The sequence below is a fragment of the Aulonocara stuartgranti genome, assembly GCF_965226115.1.
Source record: "Aulonocara stuartgranti genome assembly, chromosome: 22".
Lineage (NCBI taxonomy): Eukaryota > Metazoa > Chordata > Actinopteri > Cichliformes > Cichlidae > Aulonocara > Aulonocara stuartgranti.
Genome location: NC_138957.1, coordinates 29,750,447 through 29,768,954, shown reverse-complemented (window position 1 = coordinate 29,768,954; position 18,508 = coordinate 29,750,447). Strand labels below are relative to the sequence as shown.

General features: G+C 43.0%; 1 protein-coding gene across 2 annotated transcripts; it reads left to right on the top strand.

The window, feature by feature from the left end:
* Positions 1 to 1,357: 1,357 nt before the first annotated feature.
* Positions 1,358 to 17,821, top strand: klhl43 (kelch-like family member 43). Of its 2 annotated transcripts, XM_082522007.1 has the most exons (8): positions 1,358 to 1,529; positions 10,225 to 10,356; positions 10,444 to 10,764; positions 11,144 to 11,292; positions 12,765 to 13,111; positions 13,860 to 14,159; positions 14,359 to 14,534; positions 14,850 to 17,821. In XM_082522007.1, the coding sequence occupies exons 3-8, from the start codon at positions 10,451 to 10,453 to the stop codon at positions 15,643 to 15,645; spliced, it is 2,082 nt and encodes a 693-aa protein (XP_082378133.1). In that variant the 5' UTR covers positions 1,358 to 1,529; positions 10,225 to 10,356; positions 10,444 to 10,450; the 3' UTR covers positions 15,646 to 17,821. The 2 variants fall into 2 exon arrangements, with proteins under 2 accessions (XP_082378133.1, XP_082378132.1); XM_082522006.1 differs by having other exon boundaries at positions 10,225 to 10,764.
* The last annotated feature ends 687 nt before the right edge of the window (positions 17,822 to 18,508 follow it).

Sequence of the window (18,508 nt, the reverse complement as noted above, 5' to 3'; positions counted from 1 at the left end):
AGCCCAGTGCCAGGAAGAAAAAAACAAAACAAAAACAAAACATAAGTCAAACGTAATTCAACACGTACATTCATTTAAGATGTAGAATTATTTATTTATTTATTACCCCTTAATGATTTAAAAACAATCTGAAAGCAAAATAAACACAATAAAGTGAACTTACTATAAAAGTATTAGTTTGTTTTCCACAAAAAAAAAATGAACATAAAAAACTAAGCTTATGGCGTAAACTCACCCCATCTTATTCAGTTTGGCTACCATACCCCCAAACAGATTAAGCTTCACTAAAGTAACATAAAAAATGTTCATAAGCACAGACAAAGCAGAGATGCTGTCAACCACAGACTGACTGGAAGGGTCACTTTAAAACAAGAACACCCATTCATTGAATTCCTCTATCAACAATTGTTTCCAGGGGACCAGCTTCAACATTTCTGAATGCACTTGCATATACTGTAGCGTCTCCAGGAGCTTGTGTAAAAAGTCACAAATGTCTTCCACGTTAAATGTATTGGTATCACTGACTATGCGATAACTTGGAGCTGGATGTTTTCCTCAGAGTTATGTCATAAGATTCATTCCTAAAACTAGAGTGTTGGTTGACTTACAGTTAATTTATTCTTTTATACAAAGGAAAGCTACTTTCAGCTACCTCCTTATTCACAAAGGGTCACCACAGCAGTTAGCTTCACATGTTTGATTTGGCAGATTTTTTTTTTTTTTTACACCAGTTGCCCTCCTGACATACGCCAAGAGGATATGTGTCTTTTCTTGGGATCAAACCAGGAGTCATTTGCTTGCTATGTGATATGTGAACCACTGCATTATCCAAGCATCTCATCAGGAATCACAAACCTGTAGCTGTCTGGTTTGTTTGGATTTGAATTGCTGATATTTATTGAGTGCATGTTTACGTGAGACAACACAGGTGATATTTTTATATGATGTCAATTCTGTGCATGACTCCAGTTGTCAGTTTTTGTTGCATTTAAATTCCAGGCACATTTATTACTATCCACTAAACACTAGACAACTTAATGTTTGCAGTAATCATAAAATAACTATTGAGCCATGCTAACCCTGTTTGCTGGTGTGAAAAAGCTGAGCAACAAACTAACAAAGAAAACAGACACACAAGAGAGAAGCCAAGTTTAACACCTGACACCCTGAGGTCCCAAAGGAGGGAGGGTGGTGAGAAGAGAGCAGGCCTGTTATGGATTCTATTCTAGGAGGGGAGGGGTGATGAGGGGGTGCCTGTATTTGGAAATGGAGGTGGATGCTGGAGAAGGGAAACGAAAGAGGAGGGTCTGAGGGGGGGTTGAATCATATGTTACAGCTTTGTTGGGGACCCTGATACTGACACACAAACAGTCACATACACACACACACAGCACTGCTGCAGATGGACAGAGGACAGAGGGACGGAGCTAAGAGGAACCTGTGAGTGAACAACCACCCAGAACAAAGAAAGACGGTGAAAGAAGACGAAAAGGAAGAGAAGAAGAGCAAGAGCGAGGCCAGAGAAAGAGGTAAAATACATTTAATTTCAATGCTTAACAGCATGTTGAGGAGATTTTATTAAAGTGAAATAAAAACAAAACACATATGAAATTATCTCAATATGAAATTATGCTATTATCATAAAAACTAGAATTTATTCTAATCTTTATATTTAACTGTTGAGTGGAAACAATGTGAAGAAGCTGCTGCTGGAATATTACTGTACCGCAGGGGGTGTTAGAGCACACACACACACACGCCTGTAGTGCTGGTCAGCTTCTATAAATACCCGTATGAGATAAGCAGAGGAATGCAGCCACATGTGAAAGGTGATAGAAGCCGGGAGCTGCTGTTGTGTCGTGTGGATTTATGCTGCACAGGTACAGGTGACATAAACGCAGTATAGCACAAAGTATAGCACACAGTTATTATGGGTTATTATTACTGTCACAGTATGTGAGCCTGTAGTTGGTTGTGGAGCCCAAGCATGAAAACAGCATGAGCCCACCTGTCTCTGTAGCTCAGGTAAGACCTCAGCAGCTTTGAATCTTTTCTCTATTGACTAATTTCTTTATTTAACGATGAATGTTATAAATGCAACCATTTCTACATCGAGCTGATCGCCTTTTCTTGAGACTCTTGGTTTAAAAAGTTTGATTGGATTTTCCAGCACGGGCAAATTTGTGATCAAGATTTCAAACAAAGTGAAACAAACAGAAGATTCTAGCTTGTAAGAAGAAGAACAAACGTGTGAAATTCTCACATCAATATTTATAATTCGCACATGAGAGCTGAAGGCTGTGAGAGACCAGATAAATAGGTTTACCCGGCAACAAATGAGGCAGAATTTACACACAGACACTGTAGATGTCTGTATAAAGGTGTTGTTTATGTGTAATCCAGATTAGGGATATCCTCTCCACGCACACTATGGAGAAGACTGTGTGTGACGGTTGTTCCCAAACAATTCAGGTATGAATCAGATGGCTTTCTATTTCTGTCCGTGGAAACAATATCAACGACCAGTTTTAACTCTGTAAATAACGCCGATGTTTCAGACTATAGCAAGCAGCTGATCGGTGAAATTGCTCTAAAATCAGTCACTTCCTGCTGAGCATCAAACAGCAAATAATCAGAGCATTTATATATGAGTTATTAATTCAAAATTATACTTTAATAAATGAAAGTTTGCTGACTTAAGCTGCTCTTTATGCCAGAGAGAATAATTGTGTGTGTTCACTGTGGATGTGAGGAGTGCTGCTGCTCCTCCTCATCGACAGGTGCTCTCCGTCTCCTAAACCTCCCACACTGTGATCCAGTCACAAAGGGCAGCAGATAAATTCACACTTAATACATAGTTGTTGTTTTTTTTAAATTGGCACATTAGAGTTTTTTTCCCTCTCATAAGTAGTTTTTCACTCCTGAATCACTGCTGATTGAAAACACATCTCTAATCAAGTTTAAAAACAACAAAAAGGAACAATAAACACACTCGGAAAATCAGAATCTGTAGACTGCGCTTGTGTTGTGCAGCTCTTACACGTTTAACTGAAAAGACGCTGCTCGTTTTCTGCAGAGTGACAATTATTGGACAAAATTTGTGCTTCTTTGAGAAGTGCGACACACTCAGAGCAGCTTCACAGGAGCACAGAGCTCAAGGTTTAAAAATAAAATTTCAGAGCTGAAGCTGGACCTCCAGTGCTTAGATTACCAGCCTCCTCCTTGTATTTCACAGTAAAATAGTTCCTATTTCTTCAGGTGAAAAAGCACGTGTGGCAACAGCAAATTAATACAGTTAAAAAGTGTTTTCAACATCATTTAAGATGTATTTTTCTTTTCCACCAGACACAAACAAACATCTATTAGACTGCAGAGAAGAAACTGTGAGGCTCATTACAGCTCCATAACTTCAATAATCAAATTCAAAGAAAAGCAGAGCTGAAGCTGAAATGGGCAACAATGTTAAAAATGTTTATGTTTGTAAATAAGAAAATAATCAGCCCACAGATGGATCATGTGATCACTGGCAGCGATTCAAACTGAACTCTATTTGTGTTCGGCTGCATGTTTACATTAATAACTTTCAGAGTAATCTATTACACATATGGGCTGATCCGCTTTAGTCCAGAGCTTTTATTTAACCACAGAAGGCAGGATCTTCTCACAGTTTTTGTGATAACACCTGAACTCAAACTGATTAATGCTCAATCTTGTTGTTTTGAAAGAGGTATATTTGTTGTTGTTGGTGGTTGGAGCTGGGGGTGGAGGTCTGGTTCCCAGTACGGTGGATGACGGAGCAGCTGCTCACACCTCTAACCTTGGTCCCAGATATTTGTGACAGCTGACCCACACAGAGCAAAGATTATTTTCACAGCACTGAATCACTTCGTTAGCAAGTTTGTCTGAAATCTTGATTTTAAAGATGTTACATGTTAAAGGAAATGATAGATGGATTTATTTATGTTTAAACTACGAGAGCACAGCGTCAGCTAGTGGCTTTTTTTTTATTCCAGATGCATTTATATGAAAGAGAGTGGGCTTATTAATATTTGTGACAGGCCACATTTAGTAAATTACACTTGTAAAACATGCATTTAAGTAATGCTTCAACATTTAAGCTAGGCTACTTTCAGCTGCTTCCTCTTTCAATGGAGTCACCACAGAGGATTTGGCTGATTTTCCCTTCCTGATTCAACCTCAAAGGGATTTGTGTATCCTCCATGGACTGAAGTGGGGATCTTTCATATGGTAGACAAATGTATAAATAACTACACTGTGTTTAACTTTTGAAAGGGAATGAAATTCAGTAGCCTGCAGAGACTGAAGCTACTCTTCTAAACTAGTTAGGTTAAAATACCGGTGGACGTTTTTTCCCTTTAGGATTTAGGATGTAGGCTTTGTCTTATGAGGAAGAACAAAAACTGTCCGGTGTTCAACCATGAGCATAAAATTGTGTAAACCAAGAAAAAGGTGCTTAATCAGATTTAGCTAAATAGCAGGCGTTGATTAGCCTGAATGTGATAAAAAAAAACTGCAGTTCCTCTTACGGCCACTTGAGGCTTGCTCCTAAACTGAGTCCCCATAAACCTTCAGGTTAAAACATCCAGCTTCACAGCAGGAATAAACCTGCTTACAGTTTTCTGTGGATAGTTTCTCTCTGAGGGGCGTGGCCACCTTCACTGACAGCTGTTGGGACCAGTAACCAGCTGTTGCATTGTCACCTTTGCTAATTAGAATTAATGAACCATGGTATGCTATAAGACAGACTTTCCTTGTGTTAACTGACAAAACCTGAAATCCCAGCTGGAGTTAACAGGTATGACGGTGCTTATCAGCTCTCCCTGTTAGGCTTCCATTATCACATGATCATAATAATAAAATGGTGATAAAAATCATTAAAATGCATAGTCGTTGCAAAAAGAGATTAAGTCACAGAAAATGGTTAAATCTGGTGATTTATCGCACTGAGCGGTAAAATAAACATTTTATTGTTTATTTATGTTATGGCAGAGTGCGCCCTCAGTGCTGCTGTTTATATCTGAGACTTAGAGCTCTGATAAGGAGACGTGGAAATCGCTTTAGTTTGCCAGCAGATACAGAAGTAGGTATTCCTGGTGTGTGTTCTGTGCTCTGGCAGATGCAGCAGTGTGAAAGAGACTCGCACTCAGTTTGGGTTTAATCAATATTCCGATTACCAGCTTGAAGAATCTGTATTGCACTTACATCATGCTTTAAATAAAAGAATTAGTGAATACCTGGGTCTGTCAGACGATTTTAAACTGTGAACATAACCTGCTCTTGACCAGGTTCTGTGTTCAGCATATGTTACTGCTGTGATTTAGCCAGGCACAAAGACACTGAAAACTCTGACTTTAAGCTTGAAATAGCCCGCTGAGCCACTAATCTCACTTCATCGTGCACCCCTTGGGGCCTCTGTGCCATGTTTATGCGATTTTTATGGGACTGAAAAAGAAATTCTTACTTTATTTGAAATTTCTATAAGTAAAAGTTTGCATATCTTTTAAGATCAGGCTGTAAATTTTCAATTTTCTACATTTACGTTTGGTTTTGTCTTCATATCTCTGCTGATGCTTCATGTTTTAATGGCTCTGCGTTGCTGTTACCATCAAACTGAAGGGGAGCGGCCAAGGTCACAGTCACAGAAACCCTGTATAGACTCACAGATCCGAAAGTCTGTGGAGTGATTTCACTCTTCTTCTTCTGATGTATGAGGTTATACAGCAGCTTAGCAGTCGGCTAAACGCTACTGTTTCAACTGTTTCAGGAGGGATTGCAACACTCCAAGTGACCATTTGTAACTCTGAGCTCCTCCTCTTCATATGACACCAACAACAGCTGCTGCTCCGTCCTGTACTATCCCATCTCCCACCATTGCCCGTCCTTATGTGGAGCCCAAAGGCGCTATTTAAGGGAGGAGGGTGGAAAGAGCGGTGAATCACGTCTGTGGTCTCGGTGGTTTCACTGCAGTTATGTTTGAGTTGTGGGTGTAGGAATACTTTTTCCATGAGGCTAGAAGTTAACCGAGCCGTCTTTTTGATGAGCTGAGAGGTTTGACAGCATCAGATTACAGATACAGTAACACTGGTGGTCGCATCAGAGGATGTTGTTAACGATTTAGATCAGCCACATTCTGCAGCAAAGGAAGCATGAGAAACATAACGGAGGCAGAGAGACAACATCATTAATTTACACCATCTAAAAAAGCTTAAATCACATTAATAACATGTTAGAAATAAGCTCATATATTTTAACATATTAAACCTTACTACGTCCAGTCGTTGTGCAAGCACACGTTCATAAGTTTTGCAGATTATTTTGCTAAGAGAGCAACAGTTACACCAAAAATGACAAATTCTGCTTCTTAATGCTTTAATGGTTTATCCCTCCTGAAATCTACACTTGTGCCCAGTTCTTCACTAAACAAAGGAAATGCGGACTTACTGAACATGTTCTGGAATGACAACAAGGGCAAAGCTGCTATTTCCAAGGCTGTGTGGTTTTATAACTGGCAGAGCTCGTTATCAACAAACTGTGAGCCAAGAACAAAGATCACCGTCTCTGTTTATCGCTGCATGTCCACAACACTTTAAAACTCTGCAAACAGAGCAGGGAGGCCTCTGCGTTTGTGTCACTAACATTTATAACCGTGTCATCGTGACCTTCGCTCATTCACTGCATCGCGCACGAGTGCAGCAGCTGATGTAGAAAATAGCTGCATATAAAGCACAAAGCAGACACGCCGAGTTTCAGATGAGGAGTTTTTATCAAAAGATTTGAAATTTGTTGTTTGTCCTGCATCGTCAGAGAAGGATGTGTTTGTCAGTGTGAACCAAACAGTGCCACACAAAGACAAAAGACACAAACAGACAGATTCTTTGCAGTAAAGATTGCTAATATTTTCTTTTATAGCTTTTTCTCCCAATGGATGTTCATACTACACCAACGTTATTAAGTAATAGATAAATGATTAAATGATGTAAAAGTTCCTGGGTTTTGGTTGTTTTTTTTTACTATCTACAGTAGAAATAATCAGTTCTCATTTCACATTTATTTCTTACAATTTTGGCCCAAAGCTCCGTGCAGATACATTTTTTGTTTTACCAGAGCAGCTTTTCTTTATCGTGCAGAAAAACTGAGATGTGCTGTTGATATTGCACTTCTTATTCTTATATTATTCTCAGAGATTAAATGTGCAGTCAAACTTCTTTACACTGACAGAAAGGGGAGAGTCCGGCCCACGATGTAAAATGAGTTTGTCATCCCTGATTTAAGATATATAACCAACCAAACCAGAATAAGTAGAATCCGAAAGCTTTCAGTGAAAATTGTTTGTAAACAATATCCCAGACCAGTTGCACAAATACATTTATGCATATAATATACAAGATGTTACTGTTTTCAGCTGAAAAGACAAGACGACACCCTCCATCCTTCATGCACAACTGAACCTATATGCTTTCAGCATATGCAGGACGTCCCCTATGCAACATTTCTACTCTTTGTTTATTTCAGACACCCTCTAACATCCATGTATCGCCTCCTCTCGGTCACCTCACTGCTCTGGCAGTTTGTAGAGCTCGACTCATTGCGAGCGTGACTAAGATTCCCCGGTCGCTTTGTGAGTGAAATACGGAGCGTGTGATGTGCAACAGTGGGCCACTATAAACCGCAAACACCGCCCCGAGCCGAGCCTCAGGACACATGCAGCTGTCATTCACAGCTACAGACGTGGAGTTTGTCCTCGGGCGAGCCTCTGCGGGATTTGGAAAAGGTTCTGATGATCAGTCGGTGTTTGTTGTGTTGTGTCAGAGTACTGGTCATCTGTCAGTAGGCGGGGAGTGATTCTGAAGTCACCATAATACAGAGACTTTTGAAAAGCACATTATTCACACTCTCATTACACATACATATAGGATCTTGGGGGTGGGCACAATCACGGAGTCCAAATTACCATCAGGGTGTATACCTCACCCCTGACGACGTTGCCCACCTCTCAATTTTAAATACACTTAGTCATTGAGGGCTAGCAGGAGGGACTATGCGCTTACCTGCTGCTCCTTGGCAGGTAGCTCCATGCCCTCCTGGGTTTTAATTGCACCTTAGAACACATATGCATCAACACTACAATGAGCGGGTGGAGGGAGGTTTGGAGTCTTCTCCCACCCCCATTCTCTGCGGCCTGCTGGAGCGGGAGGGCTAGTAGGAGGAGTTGGCCGTCTGACTGCGGTCTGGGGTGTGGGGCCTCCCTGCTGCTGCGGAGTCGGGGTGGTCTGCCTCTCCCCACCGCAGGGAAAAGGGTAACACCACCTGGGTCTGGGTGCAATTCCCCCCTCCAGGGGCAAGGGTACCTAGACCCGGTTCGTAGAGTACGCTTGGGGAGTGTGATTGTGTGTACAGCGTCTCTTTATGTCTGTCTCCACGTTGGTTGAGTGTGGAGTGAGTGCATATGAGAGCATGAGGGTGGGAATGGATGTTTGTGTCTGTGTGTGCCTGTATGTCTGTGTCTATATGTCAGGTTGGGTATCAGACGCCACCTCTCTGGGGACATCTCAGGCCCTCCAAGGTTTGGAGGCCTATCTCCACCCACCACCACTTCCCCTGCCGGTGGCGGACTCCCTCAGGTGTCGGTGTGTTGGTGGTTCTTTGTGTCTGGGGGTGGGCGTCCGGGTACACACCGGCTCACTCCTTGGCGGCCGCTTGTCGGGGCCTGGAGCCTGGGGCTCGCTCGGGCCCCTTTGGAGGTGGGGTGCCCCCGGCCTCTCGGCCTGGGGCTCGGTCACTCAGGCACAGCTGGGGGCCGGCGGAGCTCACGGGCGCGTCACTGCAACTCCCCCTGACTTCTGCTCCGCGGCTGCTGGGCGAGCCCTCATCTGGGACTCTCCTCAGCTCTTACTGGGACAGTGGCGCGGCTGCCCCTCTGTTGGTCTTCCTTGGTCTCTTGTGTTCTGGGGGCCTCTGGATGTCTGGAGTTTTGATCTCCTCCATACCCGCTTCACACCCTGGAGGACGGGGCTGCGGCCCCCCCACACTCCCTAGCAGATCATTACATGGAGAAACCTTTGGAATGCAAGCATGCTGATCCACACAGGTATGCACACATGGGTATTCACAGACGCGGACTAAAGCTTTCTTGGCTGCTGCCTCAAAGCACACTGTGCGCTGTCTATCTTGCGTGCTGCACAATATCGTTTATTATTTAGTAAATATTGATATCTATGACTAGCTAGTTTATTGTGATGGTACTTTGTTTTCTCTATTATTATGTTGCTCTTTGTTGTTTGCTGTCTCCTCTGTTTGTTTTTTTTTTGTTTGTTTGTTTTTTTTCTCCATACAGGTGACCCAGGAGTTCTTTTTTTTTTTGTTTGTTTTTTTTTTCTCTCTCTTCCCCCCCCTTCTCACCGTCTCTTCTCCCCTTTGGTTTTCTTTCTTTCTCTCCCCCTCTTTCTCTCATTCCTGTCCTATTTATTAAAAAAAAAAAAAAAAAATGACAAAGGATGAACTGAAGCTCTGCCATCACGTAATGTCGCATACTGCTGTTTCTGATGTCATTTAAAAAAAAAAAAAAAGAAAAGAAAAGCTCGTGGATTTTGTGATACTGTAAACAGAAAATGTAAGAAGTGGATCCAAAGTGCTTCGTCAATATGTACAAAATATAAAAACTGCGATGTTAAACAAAATTTCAGCAATAATGAAAAAAATGTATGAGAATAAAATACTGGAAATACCAGATAACAATAACTATAAAGGAAACTGGGATGATGTAACAGGACTGTTTACACCAGAGAGGGAAATCACATCATGAAGCTTCAAGCTGAGTCACCATTTTAAAACTAGATGTGAAGACTGAGGGGTGGATTTGATTGGTTGTTAGTGAATGAGTGTATCCCAGGTGATCATCCATTCTGACTCTGATAATGACCATAATCCAAAAGCTGATCGGCAAAGTGTTTGCCGAGGTAGTGAGGGAGGGACCTGAGGGCTGTTTTCCTTGCTAAGCAAATTGAGGCCTGGTCAGCACTTGAATTTGAGAGCACCTGGGAAGAGCAGCTCCTGTAAACCTGTGGTCAGCTGTGGCCCAGGAGGCAAAGTTGGTCATTGACCAACTGGACGGTTGTTGGGTCGGTCATCAGCTCCCCCAGGCTGAACATCAAAGTACTTGGACAAGTTGGTGAACTCCAAATTTCTGCTTCTGTTTTCTTCCAGGTGCTGTGTGCTGTGTTAGAGTGAAACCACCAACCTACCCAGCTATCAACACTGATCCAAGGCTGCTTCACTGAACACTTATTTTCCCCTAAAGAAGATCAAACCAACTCGTTTGTACATTTTATTGTAAAAGTAAGTTACTCAGTGGGTGAATTTAATAAACTCAGTCATTAAAGTAAAGATCGACTAAAACAAAGAAAAAAAACACATCGCCCACAGTCCAACGATGCCTCCCAAGAAGAAGGCCTCCCGTCCGAAGAAGGCTGCCGTGGAAACCATCTCTCAGGTCGCCATGGAGGCTGTTTCAGCCACCTTGAAAGTGGAGAACCGTGGCGACGGTGTTGTGGTGATGGAGAGCGGGGTGAAGAAGATTGAGCAGATGGCAGCTCTGGACATCGCTCAGCTGAACAGCCTCAACCTACCCCTGCCGCCGCCCGTCATCAAGCCCGGAGAGAGAGGCCTCGGCCTGGGCAGCGAGCTCACGCGACCCCTGCACGGCAACGCCCTGCTGGAGGAGCTCAGCAAGATGCGCCAGGAGAAGTTAGTTTGATGCTGACTGCTGCATCACACTATAAAACACTTTCAGTTAGTGATAGAGTAATATATGTTTTTGTGCAATAATTTAAGTTTACAGGCTGCTGAGGCACACAAGGGTAATTTCAAGATTCAGGCAGAATTTCATCAATAAAATTTCAAGGAACTGAAAAACTTTTATTGGCACTTTACAGTACGCGCCAAAACAGCATGATACAATATAACCTTCTTAGGCTACAGCTATGATTGAGTGCATTGCAAAACCCACACATTTAATGAATCTTTCAATTAAACACATCAGTAATTCAGTTATGGAACGATACAACCTGGGAAAATGACCAGTTTAGAGTTTTATTAGAGCTTTCTTCTTCTTTGTTCCTCCCAGGTTCCTGACTGATCTGGAGTTGGCTTGTAAGACAAAAGCCTTTGATGTCCACAAACTGGTGATCTCCTCAGTCAGTCAGTACTTCAGGGAGATTCTGGCCAAAGACCCCAGCATGAAGCGCCTCGAGCTCCCCTCCCTTTCGCCTCTTGGTAGGTTCAATTCATGTTAAGACAAAGCTTAGATTCTTACATGTAACCTTCAAATAAAGCTTACAACATAAGTCAAACTCCTTTGGCCACAGACTTCATGCACCTCATGACGGTTACCAGGCCAAATGTACAGCTTCTTCCTCCAAGTTTGTTACAATGGCCAATCACAGCATCTCTTATACCGATGCTACAGCAATAACATCTTAAAAAAAGAGAGTGCGTGTTAATAGTTTTCTGTCTTTTAGATGTTTTTGTTGAATCATGTCGTGCTGCAGACTATTTAGGCAGATACCTTACACAGCCATTACTTCAGTGTCTCGATGACATTAAGGCTTGGATGTCTGTTAACTTTTTAAAATTCAATGATAAAAAGACAGAGGTGATGGTTTTTGGTAGCTCCACTGAGACCCCCAATGTGTATGTAGATTCCCTGGCACAGTATGTTGAGCCAACTGTCACAAACCTGGGGGTCAAAGTGGACTGTGATCTGAAGTTTGATAATCAAATTAAGGCAGTGGTAAAATCTAGCTTCTTTCACCTCAGGCAGCTGGCAAAAATAAAGCCAATTCTTTCACGGCAGCACTTTGAGACAGTGATCCACGCCTTTGTTAGCACTCGGCTGGATTACTGTAATGCACTTTATATTGGGGTCAGTGCATTATATATTAGTCATCTACAGAGGGTGCAAAATGCCGCAGCTCGTCTTTTAACAGGCACTCGAAAGTTTGAGCACATTTCCCCTGTTTTAGCTTCACTTCACTGGCTGCCCGTTTCTTTTAGGATTCATTTTAAAATTCTTTTATTTACTTTTAAAGCTCTCCATGGCCTAGCTCCATCTTATCTCTCTGAGCTGCTACAGCCTTATACACCCACCCGCTCTCTCAGGTCAGCTGATCAGCTGCTCCTGAAGATACCCAGGACTGGGCGTAAACTTAGAGGAGATCGTGCTTTTGCTGTAGCAGCTCCCAAACTGTGGAACGAGCTTCCTTTAGAGATTAGACAGGCCACTTCTTTACCTGTTTTTAAGTCACTCTTGAAAACCCACCTCTTTACCCTGGCCTTTGACACCACGTGAGATGTTGGTTTTTTATTTTAGTTGTTTTTAGGTGATTCGATGCTGTTTTATCTTGTTTTTGTTTTAACATAGGGCTGTTTTAATTTTATGTTTTAATTTTATGTTTTTTATTTATTTATTTTGCTGTTTTCTGTTATTCTATTGTTTTAACTTATTTTCTGTACAGCACTTTGTTCCTGTGCTGGGTATTTTAAAGTGCTTTATAAATAAAATTGGATTGGATTTACATCCTATGAAGCAGAAAAAAATCAGTTTTTTCAAGTATAAATGGCAATAAAATGTTAAAATAAAACAGTTAAATAAAACAGTTATCCATTGCTCCTACCGATGCATGACACTCCTTATCTAAACAACTTTCTTAAGTTCTTCAGTTTATGTGGTGACTCCCCATCTGCAGGTCTGGCCAATGTCATCACCTTCGCCTACCTGGGTCGCGTCCACATGTCCCTGTACACCATCAGCTGCACCGTGTCCGCCGCCGCCACCCTGCAGATCCCGCAGCTCCTCAAGATGTGCGTGGACTTCCTGCTGGCCGAGCTCAACGTGCAGACCTGTGTCTACATCTGGAACATCGCCGCCGCCTACGCCCTCCTGCCTGTGTGCGACGCCGCCCGCCGCTTTGTGCTGGAGAACTTTGTGCAGTTTGCAGAGACACCGCTCTTCAACCAGCTGACCCTGGAGCAGATCTCGGCCTTCCTGCAGGACGACTCACTGCTGCTGCCTTCAGAGGTCACCGCCTTCAAGGTCAGAGGTCAAACATCGTGTTTATTTGTTAATAAAACATCGTTCCAGCACATCCAGCCGAATTAATCACAGCTGCGGTTTAATCTTAAGTTTATTTTAATCCAAATTCTACTAAAATGCTTCTTACTGTGAATTTGGGGGAAAATAATATCAACTTCTCAGGTGAGAAGTAGTGCCGGCTCTTCTAGGAGGCGACTCCTGACACTTGCAGTGTTAACTCGCTGACCCTCTGGGACTTCCTTCTATTTTCATCCAGGACTAAAAACAGGCCCCAGACCAGCTGTTGAGAACCCAGCACAGACCCATCAATCCAAACCAGTCAGCTGCAGGTCGGCTGTGAGCATAAGGCCCCAAGTATAACTCCTTGCCTGTTTATTAATATTCAGCCCATTACAAACTTAAATAGACAAACAGCTGAGAAGAAGTGATTTTATTTATAAACTGGACCATATGTGAGTCTGTGAATATCTCAGTAGATACATTAAACTGGTACCATCTCCGGACTGGTTTAGTAGCACAACAAATTACACATACTGAATCCAAACGGTGAGTTATTATCACAAATCATATTAATTAAACCTAAATCATAAGTGCCAAAACAAGACATTTTAAAACTTTTTCATGACAAACAGAAATCAGGAGATGTGGGTTTCCTGAAAAACTATGGCCGCCGCAGGACTGGAAAATGAGAGAGTTTATGCTAAATCTTTAAATCTCTCATATCCAGTGATGTCATCTCCTCCTCCAGCTCGCCATGAAGTGGCTCGACTTTGACGCCTCCCGTCAGGTTCACGCCGGAGAGCTTCTGTCGCAAGTTCGCTTTGAGACCATCCCGGCCAGCGAGCTGGTGAGCCAGATCCAGCCTGTGCCGCGCATGATGCAGGACCCCCAGTGTCACCGCCTGCTGGTGGACGCCATGAACTACCACCTCCTGCCCTACCAGCAAAACACCCTGCAGTCCCGACGCACGCGGGTCCGCGCCGGGCATCAGACTCTGCTCATCGTCGGAGGGCGTCCGTCTCTCACCGAGAGAGCTCTGAGCCGAGAGGTCGGTGCTAAAAATGTGTGACTATACTGAATAGAAATAGAACAGAAATATCCTTTATTGTCCCTCAATGGGGAAATATGAGTGAGAGGACATGTAGTTTGATCCTGGGGCTGAGATGGACTTATTTGCTAGTTTTGTACTCTTTATATTCAGTTAAAACTAATAAAATGCCAAACTGACCTTTGACCTTGGCATTTAGGTGCTGTGGAGGGACCCTCGTGACGGAGGAGCCACCTGGCGTCACCTCACCCAGCTGCCAGCAAAGAGCTTCAACCAGTGCGTGGCTGTGATGGATGGTTTTCTGTATGTGGCGGGAGGAGAGGACCAGAACGACGCCCGAAACCAGGCGAAACACGCCGTCAGCACCCTCAGCAGGTGGGAGCAGGAACAACCAGCAGGACGCTCTCAGATATCTGACTGTAGTGAAGCTCACAAGGGGGTTAATGCTGCTCTTTGATTATATCATGGTGACTTTGATAGAAGATCACGTCTCAGAAAATATTAAAGCAATAAAAAGAATATTACTGCAGAACATCTGGAAAAACATTTATAACCAATACATCAACAGGACCTTGAGATCAGTAACCCGTCCCTGCTACTTTGGTTTTACCTAATCAGATATATTAGAGCCCCACTTTTCCCTGAACGAGCCTTTAACTGACTCTCTCCTCATCCATTTCCCTACATCAGATATGACCCTCGCTTCAACACCTGGCTCCACCTGGCCAGCATGCGTCAGCGCCGCACACACTTCTCCCTGGCTGCCAGCGGCGGTCGACTGTTCGCCATTGGCGGGCGCAACGTGGAAGGTCTCCTGGCCACCAGCGAGAGCTACCTGCCCTCCTCCAACACCTGGCAGATGCGTGCCCCCATGGAGATGCCCCGCTGCTGCCACGCCAGCGCCACTCTGCCCTCCGGAGACATCCTGGTGACCGGTGGCTACATCAACTGCGCCTACTCCCGCTCTGTGGCGTGCTACAACGTGGAGACCGACACCTGGTCCGAGAAGCCTCCCATGGAGACGCCCCGCGGCTGGCACTGCTCCGCCACCGTTGGAGGGAAGGTGTACGTGGTGGGAGGAAGCCAGCTGGGGCCCGGTGGAGAGCGGGTGGATGTGCTGTCAATGGAGGTCTACTCTCCTGAGAGTGGATCATGGAGCCGGGCCGCCCCGCTGCCTCTTGGTGTGAGCACTGCAGGTCTGTCCTCGCTGGCAGAAAAGCTGTACCTGCTGGGCGGCTGGAATGAAGCGGAGAAACGCTACAAGGCGGCCGTGCAGAAATACGACCCGGCCACAGACAGCTGGTCTATGGCCGAGGATCTTCCCGAGCCCACGGTTGGAGTCTCCTGTTGCACCCTGACGCTCCCGCATCGCCAAACACCGCGCCGGCAGCACCGCAACACCCCGGGCAACGAAGACCAGCAGCAGGTCGCCAAGAACCGAAGTAGAGAGAGCAGCATGTCTTCATCACAGAGCACCACCGCATAGGAACACCGAGGAGGAGAGAGACCAGAGGAGAGCAGAGGGGGTCAACCTCAGGACAACATCTGGATCATGTCTGATGTCTTTTCTGAAAAGTTTAGTAAACGTCACAATTTAAGAACAAAACAGATAAACTTAAAGGTACATGTTGTAAATTTCTACATTTTAAAAAAGTTCCAAACCTTTTTGAAAAACGATCTAAAGTTCTGAAAAGCTGCTATGACTTTATGTCCAAAGCATCTGTGTTCTGTGTGTAAGAGGCAAACTAGGGCCGGGCCAGATTTTTGTGTAATAACACGATGTGCTGCAGCAAGTCAGCGTAGCTTAACCAGCCACTAATTTAATAAATTTAAAGGTATTTACTGTGGCTGTCAGGAAAAAGGCAAAGCCTGTCGAGGAAATAGGGGTAGATCAAAAGAAAGATCAAAAGTAAAACATCTCAATTAAAATCTCAACAAACATCAGTAGAGTGCTGCCCCCTGCTGGTGACAGGTTTAATTAAAGGGTAATTACAAAAAATACCTTTAAACTGCCGCAAGTGCTGAGTAAATGACAAAATAAATGTAAACATCTGAGAAAACATTTACTCAAACACTCAAATGTGAATGTAGACATGGTAAAGTCACACTTATCATGCATATTAAGTTCATATTAACAGAAGTGAGCATACTCAGCAAACATTATTAAAACAGCTATGGTGACATTGCTTTCAGGTACGACAGAGGCCACAGACCGTCGAGGAGTTAAATACACGTGTCTTTGTTTTTTTGTTTTTTATATAATGACGTCTGATCGACAGTCGCACATCTTCCCCATGTTCACACACTGGTGCTCCCACAGTTTGAGCCATCACCATTCATCTGCATGTCAACTTATATCTGATCTGATTAAGGTGAACTAAAAGTGTCTCTGCACCGACGTCAGCGTTTCCTGTGATGGACGTTCAGTAAGAAATGGGCTCCAGAGTGTTTCACTTCGTTCAAATCGACAATCTGACTGAAGATTTAAACATTTAAACTTGCAATTATAGGCAGCTAACATGAAAACATGCAATATCCAGTACAAGTGACAGGGCATGTATGTAAGAATAAGAAGATGAAATACTTTATTTATCCAAAAAGTAGTGAAATACAAACAAAACACAACAAAAGATAAGATCACGGGCTCAGACGCTATAATCTATTTTATTGTTTTAAAAATTGTAAGCTGATTGATTTGAAACTCAGGTTCAAAGTTCCAGTCTTGTATTTGTCCAATTTAACGTCTTCAAAGACACATTTCTGTCCACGTGCGTGTGTCCTCCATTTTTATGAAGTTAGAATCTGAGCCTTACTGATGATGCAAACAACCACAGCACCCGAGCTGTTTTAAAAAGAATAAATAGGAGACTGCGTGGTCCAAAGGAGGTTTAAGGTGGATTGGAAACAGAAAAGGTAACGGATGGATGGGAAGGTGGAGCCGGTGGAGGAAGAGAGGCGACAGGTGGATGATGAAGGACGGATAGATGGAAAAAAGGTTATCTGTGTCTGGGGTGGTTTGATCAAACGTCGCTGTGAATCCGCAGGTTGTGCACCAAGATGTTTCTAAGCCAGCGCGTGGCTGTCAAAACAAGTGTGAATGTGTGTGTGAGTGTGAGAGAGTGATGGCAGGAGTGTGTGTCTGCTACAGCGAGAGAAAAAAAACTGACAAAAACTGCAAAAAATATGACGATTTATCATCAGGAAACTTGAAATACTCAAGATCAACTCAAGAAAACCAGCAACAAACGATTATGTAGTCAAGGATTTATTTATTTAATATTTAATTTTAAGTAGTGTAGCTTAAACGTAACAAAAAAGACAAAAAATATGCAGATGCAGTGCCTGGAAAAATATATAAAAAAATAAAAAAGGTTAAGCAACTTGGCTTCAACACTAAACAATTAAGTTTCCCCAAAACATAAAAAAAAGCATAAAAATCTGAATAAAAGGATAAAAATATACAAATAAAGAATTAAGTGGTGTCATGGCTCACCTGTTTTAACTGAAACTAAGACAAAGTGCAGAACCAGTGAGACTCCAGCAGCTGTGGAGCACTTTCACAGATAAATACTCTGCATCCTGCACTTTATCTGATTGGCTGAAGATGTGTTTGGGTGGTTTCTGTGGAGTTTCACTGAATAAAGACAATCTGATCAAAACAAGTCGACTCTGCCTGTTGTTTATTGTGGACACTCTTTTTTAGACGTCACGTTAGAAGTGGAGACACGAACGACTTACTGCTTTTCAGGGCAGAAAATCAGTGCAGGAAACATGACTGCACGATTTCAATAAAACCTAAAAAATTCATTATCCTTGTCCCTCGTAAACATGAAACAATAGTTTTGAGTAAAATGCAACAAAAATATAAAATTAAAAATGTATTTGCTTTATATAGATGTATGCGCTTGGTATAAAAAAAATTAAATTTTATTTGACCAGATTCCTTTTTAATTTACATTTTACATCACCCTTGTGTAACAGAGTTACATGAAGAATTTACACAATCAAATAAGTCAGCATTTTGGGCATAAATATATATTTATCATGTGCAAAAACACAGGTTTATCACATGCAACATGGCACTGTGCAGGAGCCTGGAAATCGTACTGAGTATTTTGCAGGCATTTAAAGCCTTAAGGATAAATCACAATCCTACTGAAGTCAAGTGTCTTTGATCACGATCAGTTATGAAGCATAAACCTTCATGGATCCACCCACTAATCCAGCAGGAGTTGTACCTGCTCCTCTGTGCTTGGAGAAACAGGAAGAGCGCTAGCTGAGCTCTGCAAAGTGAAGGGTTGTCCTTTGTTGCCATGGTTTCTGCTTCTCAACCACCTCAACACTTCCTG

Bases quoted from the DNA above. Each gene is read 5' to 3' on its own strand.
- klhl43 (XM_082522007.1), top strand. From the start codon at position 10,451: ATGCCTCCCAAGAAGAAGGCCTCCCGTCCGAAGAAGGCTGCCGTGGAA. The intron at 10,765-11,143 runs GTTAGTTTGATG...TGTTCCTCCCAG, and splicing joins AGCAAGATGCGCCAGGAGAA to GTTCCTGACTGATCTGGAGT. The intron at 11,293-12,764 runs GTAGGTTCAATT...CCCCATCTGCAG, and splicing joins CCCCTCCCTTTCGCCTCTTG to GTCTGGCCAATGTCATCACC.